Below are 7,901 nucleotides of genomic sequence, written 5' to 3'. Positions count from 1 at the left end.
ATTTTGATCCCGATTTCGGCTCCTAAGGATCACAAAAACAATTTAATCGAAAAAACTTTTTTGTCTGTGTTCTGATGGGGAATTGAATAAGTTCAACGGCAAAGGTATTAATGGGAATTTCACAGTTCAAGGTGTTTTCACTGATGATTTGTTTAACTGTTTTACTGTATTTTAAGTTCAATAAATGCAACATATTTCCAAAAGTCAATGAGCAATCAAGTTAAATAATCGAGGTTTCAATATTGACCAAAATAATTGTGATTTTTTTTCTCCATAATCAAGCAGCCCTAACATCCATCCATTCATACATCCATAATTCCGATTTTTCTAGTAGCACTGGAAGGCAGCACGACAGGCAGGATTGGAGGTTCGTTCGGACTCGGTCGAACTCGACAGCCGAAGAGGGGGGCACTGTTGTCATTCGTCAGGGCTGTGTGTGTCGAGCTTTTGTCCAGAAGAAATGGCTGGGATTAAAGGTAAGACATTTCCACTTTTCGTTTACTTCCGAAAGCCTCTGAATTCCAACTCAGTTTATATAACCTTATTCTAAAGACATTTAGACGCGTTTGCCACGTCCAGCTAGCTAACGGTAATGTGAAGTAGTCAGCCGCAGGGCCAATAGCATTAGCCAGCTGAATAGCCTTCCTTCCCTGGGCTAGAAGCAGCCGGTATTTAGCTAGTGCACACAATTCAATGCACATCAACGTTAGTTGACACACTGCAGCCATGTAACGTTACATTATAATACCGTATTCAATGCCATTCCCTTTCAATAGTATAATAACGTAGTAGTTACCGTTATAATGCCAATGTTAGCTGCACCTTAACTTCGTTAACGGTAATGTTACACAGTCGCTGATTGAGATGCTGTGCTTTTTGCAAGTGAGCTTCCCGGATTTATTGCTGTTAACAAGCAACCGCGCTGATTGTATTGCTTTCAGAGTTTAACATGATGCCCTAATAGCATGGCTTAGATTCCAAATGTCGCTGTTACACGTGAAATCAGCTGATTCATCACATGGTAGCTAACGGTACAGTAGCCAGGGGCCCTGCGGCTACGATGTGATTGTTGAGGGTCTCGGGATACACACGTACAGAATTAGCGAGAATCTATGTGATATTTCCCATGATTATATCCCCCCCCCCCTCCTCTGTTTCTCTTGTAGCTCTCATCAGCCTGTCTTTTGGAGGGGCCATTGGCCTCATGTTCCTCATGCTAGGATGTGCCCTCCCTGTGTACGAGTAAGTACCACCATCACACACCATGTGAGCATATTGTGTGTGAGGGACACTTGGCATTCAGATGCACATTGGGTGAGCCCATCACAGGTTTAGGGTTTTAGAAATGTGAATGCAGGTCTGGATTAACCTGCTCCCTAATACTTACCTGCCACATGATGAGACAAAGACAATTTCCACCTGTGCAAACAATAAAGTTAGATTTTATTCTGACACCTAGTTCTTCCCCGTTTCAGTGACTTTTGTTTAGTATTTTATGGTGGAATATTACATGCCCTCCAGGTTTATTTGTGGTATGGTAATTTGAACGACAAACATAATTTTCAGAGCAAGTGACATAGCATTTTCCAGGATGATTGGGAAAAAAATATAGCGATATAAGAGTTGTTATTTCTGTAAGTGAATGTACAACAGTCTCATCCACACTGCTTTTCTGATTTTCATGGATGTGGCTAGGTACATAGCTAAGAAACTGTCTGCTCTGATTGGTTGACTGTTTCACCAAACCAGCTGAAACTGCCGCCAGTTGGCAAAACACCAGAATCCTATTTGAACTCAAAGGTCTGAATTCAAACATGTAAGCATAATGCCAGCTGAAATAATGGCGGTATTAAAACTGGATTTTGATTTAGTCCCAACATGATACCTGGAGCTACAGCCTAAGATCTGGCTCCTGTAATTTAATCTCATTTCCATTTAAGCCATTTTCATTCTACTAAACTGCAGCATCAGTCCAGCAGAATGTACAGTAGGGCAATAAGGCTGTAAATCTATTAAGTGATATTTATCAAATTATGAGTAACGTCTGACTGATATTATCAACCAATTTTAGCTTATCATAGATAAATGTATAATTTTGTTTACATGTTGTTGTACTTGTATTGTTGTTTATAGTTACTGGCAGTAAGGTTTACTGTTTAAAATTCACTGTTATATACGCTGTTAAGTTAAACTGTTCAACTCTATAATAACCAAATGTAAGCGAGACCTTGTTTAGGTTAAAAAAACAGCTAGTGTGGCCGGTTGGCTCAGTTGGTAGAGCGGGCGCACAGAGGTTTATTCCTCAACGCAGAAGGTCCAGGGTTCGAGTCCGACCTGTGATGGTCGAATTTTCCTGCATGTCTCTCCCCCCCCCCCCCCCCTCCCCTTTCATATCTCAGCTTTTCTATTTAATAAAGGCAGTAATGCCCCCCCAAAAAAACAACAACAACTAGTTATTAGGTTGTAGAAATGCAGCTCCTCATAAAATACACTGGTGAAGTAAGATAATGTACTGAGTGCTGAACCGTGTTTAGTCCTTAAGCCTTCAATTCACTTGACTGCATCACTTTATGTGAGTATTTATCGCTCTCTTTTACCATCTCTCTCTTTGCAGCAAATACTGGCCTTTGTTCCTCCTCTTCTTCTACATCCTCTCTCCCATCCCTTACTGCATCTCGCGGCGGGTGGTTGATGACACAGACTCAGCCAGTAACGCCTGCAAAGAGCTGGCCATCTTCCTCACGACGGGCATTGTCATCTCAGCCTTCGGCCTGCCCATAATCTTCGCACGAGCTGAAGTAGTAAGTCACAGAAGCTGCTCAGTGCAGTTTACAGTGATGTCAAGAATAATGTAAACAGATTTGTAGTAAGATTACTTTTAAAAGCTACATATCTGTGCGACATATAACAACAAATGCAAAATGTAACATCAAAACCACATTTATTTATATATTTTCGCCTCCTGGAAAAATGGTAATTGAAAGCATACAAAGAGTAGAATGTCACCACACATGTTGAAAAAATGCCACTTTTCCTCTCATTCTAAACCTGGAACTTGATCTCTTAATCTGTCACTTTTCGTAAGACGCTGTGAGTATCGTTTGCTGGCTCAATATCGACACTTGAGGAACTTGTGAAGCTCAAAATAAGTTTTTCACTTTCTGTGTTAATTCTGGTCAAACACACCCACTTTTTAACATTCTCTCCTCATGTTCTGTCTCCCCCAACAACATCCTGTTTTACAAGAGCTTGATTTAATTACAGGACCAAGAAGACAAAATCTGATACTAACTAAGTGTGGAAAGTACAAAATAAAATTATATATTAAAAAGTATAAAGTATATTAAGTAAATACACGTAAATAATAACTTTTGGGGATATTTTATGTTTTAGTTAGTGTCAACAAATCCCATAAAAACAGAAAACAATTATCGTCTGTATCCAAAGCCTGACATAACTTCTTCCTCTGTGCCATAGAGCTCCATTGCTCCAAAAACTATTAAACACATCAGTGAGCCACACTGTTGCATGTTCCTTCATTGCCATGAACACAAACACTTGTAGTTGATTTAGACAAAATCCCACATCCACTGTCCTGCTACCCCGAATACTCACTAGAGCACCAAATGTGGATCAAACCACAGCTGAAAATAATCTCCAACAAATGCACTGTCCTCCGCTTTGAGGAACGTTTGCTAAAAACTACACTGACCTCCTGTTTTAGGGAAATTATTTGTCCTTTTTTGAGCCACAGAGAGGGCATGGAAGTCAGAAAGTTTTGGTCTTTTCATGGGATTTGATGACAATAACATACATATTGAATGTTACCAGCTGTATCCTTTGCTCTATTGTGGTAACAAAAAAGGTTTGCTTTGGGCTCCAGCAGCAGGCAGTCTGATTCGTACAGAGCAATCATATTTGCTAATCTGACAAGCAAGAACATTAAAGGTCCCATGGCATGAAAATTTCACTTTATGAGGTTTTTTAACATTAATATGAGTTCCCCCAGCCTGCCTATGGTCCCCCAGTGGCTAGAAATGGCGATAGGTGTAAACCGAGCCCTATATAAAAGAGACTTCAGATACAGTATTAGGGGACCACTAAGGTCTATATAAAAGAGACTTCAGATACAGTATTAGGGGACCACTAAGGTCTATATAAAAGAGACTTCAGATACAGTATTAGGGGACCACTAAGGTCTATATAAAAGAGACTTCAGATACAGTATTAGGGGACCACTAAGGTCTATATAAAAGAGACTTCAGATACATTATTAGGGGACCACTAAGGTCTATATAAAAGAGACTTCAGATACATTATTAGGGGACCACTAAGGCCTATATAAAAGCATCCAAAAAGCAGCATGTCATGGGACCTTTAAGAGAAAAAAACAAGATAGGCAATTCATTAAAATGACCACATAGCAGAGGAGCTGACAGGGCAGACAGATACACCTGCTGCAGCAGGACATGATTAGCATTTAGCTACTGGCTGCTGTTAATGTGTCATCCCACTGTGTGTCCTGAATATACAACTGTGTAGAGCAGCGTGTGGAAGTGATTTTGTGAAACTGTTGCTGTTGACACCCGCTAGAGTTTGGCCTAAATATGCACTGCAGCCTGGCAGCATGTACAGCAGCATTTGTTAACCTGAATTATTAATTCTTTGGTTTACAGATTGCCTGGGGGGCGTGTGCGCTCGTTCTAACGGGTAACATAGTCATCTTCGGGACCATCCTGGGCTTCTTCATGGTCTTTGGATCCAACGACGACTTCAGTTGGCAGCAGTGGTAAAACAGCAGAGGGAGGGGGACCTTAGTCGGAACTGTTTTTATTAGCGTTACAATTATTATTATGGTATTACTGTTTGGTTCTTGTTGTTGTTATTTATATGATGACCGCCCATCCATAGACTCACACCAAACCAGTGCAATACTTTCTTTTTCTTCTTCTTTTTTTGTACCGCCTGCATCATATTGAACTGACACAAGTGGGATGGAAAATGCTGACTTTCAGTTGGATTTTTACTCATTTTAGTTATGCTCTTTTGACTTCTGTGTTTTAGAATTTTTCTCATTTTGTTTGTTTCATTTTGAGCATTGTAGGCTGATGAACACTGGTGAACAGCTGCTTATTTTATTTGTGAAAAAACATGTTACAATGAATCCATTTGAATGTCGAACAAGGCCTAACATGTCTTGGCTCCTCTCTCTATTTAGTCAGTTTAGACACTCTGAAAAGCTCTGGAAGAAGCTTTCTCTACACTGACAGTACATGTGGGGGTATATTTCCAGGCAAAGTGCTGAGTTGAGTGTAAATCAGCAGAATTCTGATAGTAGATCTACACAGTCAAGCTCTGATTTCACCACTCAAGATGAGGAAAAGCTCAGTTTCCATTTGGCTCGAGTCTTATTAGATTGAAACTGTGTCTATTTTTTCTCACAGAAGGTGAAAATTCCGCTGACTTTTAATAAGCTTTCTGCTAATGTAATGCTACCATCGCTAAGCTGTGAAAGTCTAGAAGATCAGTGTGCGTTTGTGAAAGAACTGGGCTGTTAACTGCCACCAACCCTTCTCATCATTCGAACCATGTTACATGTAAATGTAAATCAGTTGTCTTTCCAGCATTATGTTTCTGTTTGGTACCATGTTGAAAATACGTAATATGTTATCTCTTCAATTGATTTAATGTCTGCAATCCATAAAAGTAATTTACCATCACGCAAAGTAAGGAGACGGTGTTCATGAGCAGCAGCGTGTTTGTTTCCTCTCTGAACTTAAGAGGATAGGATTTATCCAAACATCGCAGAGATCAAATTAAACCGACTTCGGTGCCACCTGGATGCAGGCTGCTTATTCACTCTTAGTTTACCTCACTCTATGTAAGGGTAAGCGTCGCCGGGTCAGGTCAAGAAAGCATGAAAAGCCTTTAGTAGCCGCCAGCTAGCGTAGGATTAGCTTGAGAACAGCAGCCTTGTTGGAGCCAAGCTAAGAACTAGGCGACTTAAAATATAACACTAACAGCCCTTAAGCTTTTAAATGTGACTCCTTCAAAAAAAAAAAAAGTAAGAAAAGAATCTTAGTGTTAATGTATTTTTCTCTAGAAGCACATTAGGTCCAGATTTGGCGCACGTGCCGTCACGTTTCCTCGCACCAGCATTTCCATGATAAAAACACATGTTTTATGATCTGTTTTTCTGTGTGTTTCTATGTTCTCCGGCTTGCGTGAAGGAAATATGTAAATTGGGTTGTGTAATCTGTCGGCAGCTTACAGCCTGCAGTCAAGTCAGGTGCGGCTCTCCTGTTTAACTGCATTAGTGGTAGCTAAACAAGGAGTTTAGCATCTGCTGCCTCGTAAAGCACTGGTGTGTTGAGTGTCAAACGTTTCCTTTAGATGTTGATTTTAATTCAGTTTTTTGGGGGGTTTTGTGGATGGTTCCGTTTGAATATGTGCCCCCTGGAAGATCCAAAACATATTTTTAATTCTCAACTTATGTGTTGTAGGCCTTGCCCAGCATGTACTTTTACCATGGGTTTCCATGCACAGATGATTTCCATTCAAAGTTTAAGACAAGCTCTTAGGTAAATTAACACTCATAATGTCCACACTTTCTGTCCCACAGTATAATTTCCACGTTCAGAATCCCCCCCCCCCATATTTTTAAAACCACACATACTAAATAAAACACATTTAAAGAAACCGTTTTGGGAAAAAGCTTGTTTGCTTTTCTTTTAAGAGTTAGATAAAAAGACTGACACCACTCTTATATGTGTGTGCTAATGGAGCTATAGACGGGATTAGCCTAGCTTAGCATAAAGACGAAGCAGGGGGAGACAGCCCTTTTTTTTTTTTTAAACCTTTATTTATCCAGCTAAGTCGACTGAGAACAACTTCACATTTGCAACGACCACCTGTCACATTCACACACTTCCACATTCATACCTGGAAGCTGCCCCAGTACAACCACAGTCTGATCTGCTGGCCACTGAGCAGCTCCACTGGAGCAGTTTGGGGTTAAGGGCCTTGTTCAAGGGTACCTCAGTGGTGGTAATGAGGGAGGGACAAGCGCTGCTCTTTCACTTTCCCCACCTTTTAAAGGTTATTATTCAATACATTGTATCTTGTTTTTTAATCCCTTCACAAACAAATATATAAAAACTTGACCAAATGACATTGCTGGGTAGATGGATTTATGTGCTTTCACTATTAACTGTTGGATAAATTGTGTCTAGAAATAGTCATAGCGCATAACTCCCTCTAAAACCATTTGACCTTTTTATATCTCTGGTTGTGTGAGGATGAAACAAACAAGATGCAATGTGTTAATCAGTGAACTTTGTTGATAGGTGGTTTTTTTATTTTTTTATATATATATATATATATATATATATATATATATATAGCTGCTTACTCCTGCTTCCAAGTCTTTATGCTAAGCTAATTGCCTCCCGGTTACAGCCCAATACTTAAAGCACAGACATTAGAGTATCTGTCTTCTCATCTAAGTCACATTAACAGCTACAATTTACAAAGAATAACAAAAAGTGGAAATCACAAGTTACCCCCACAGTATTTCCTACATCAGTTAAAAAACACTATGGGAAGAGAAAAACATTGGAAATCACCTGAGGGAATCCACGGCTAAAAATACAAACTAGCATCTGGGTTTTAGCACTACAAATTGGCATTAAGATTTCACACTCGGCTGTAACATTTCACGTGACTCTTCCAGAGATCACAACCTAATACTGATTGTATTAAAAGCATCATAACAATGGCAGCTTTTTAGTTCCAGTTAAAAAAAAAAATGTATTTAACTAAGTTACTGAATATTGAAAACTACTGACATGATTTGTGCATATTGTTACGTAACACCACTTTGAATCTAATTGAACGTGCTC

At 39.7% G+C, this 7,901-nt stretch overlaps 1 protein-coding gene and 1 long non-coding RNA gene across 2 annotated transcripts; one reads left to right on the top strand and one right to left on the bottom strand.

Annotated features, from left to right (window-relative positions):
• Nucleotides 1-321: 321 nt before the first annotated feature.
• leprotl1 (leptin receptor overlapping transcript like 1) lies at nt 322-6,671 on the top strand. Its single transcript, XM_031317216.2, has 4 exons — nt 322-476; nt 1,167-1,242; nt 2,615-2,801; nt 4,677-6,671. The coding sequence occupies exons 1-4, from the start codon at nt 461-463 to the stop codon at nt 4,791-4,793; spliced, it is 396 nt and encodes a 131-aa protein (XP_031173076.1). The 5' UTR covers nt 322-460; the 3' UTR covers nt 4,794-6,671.
• A 10-nt stretch (nt 6,672-6,681) lies between these two features.
• LOC116062512 lies at nt 6,682-7,901 on the bottom strand. The gene is made up of 2 exons (XR_004108017.2): nt 7,090-7,901; nt 6,682-6,839 (listed from the first exon to the last, which is right to left on the bottom strand). It is a non-coding gene; the product is annotated as an uncharacterized LOC116062512 (long non-coding RNA).

This window comes from Sander lucioperca, chromosome 1 (genome assembly GCF_008315115.2).
Source record: "Sander lucioperca isolate FBNREF2018 chromosome 1, SLUC_FBN_1.2, whole genome shotgun sequence".
NCBI classification, from domain to species: Eukaryota; Metazoa; Chordata; class Actinopteri; order Perciformes; family Percidae; genus Sander; species Sander lucioperca.
Note: the sequence above shows the minus strand (reverse complement) of the source record. Positions and strands in the feature narration are given on the sequence as shown.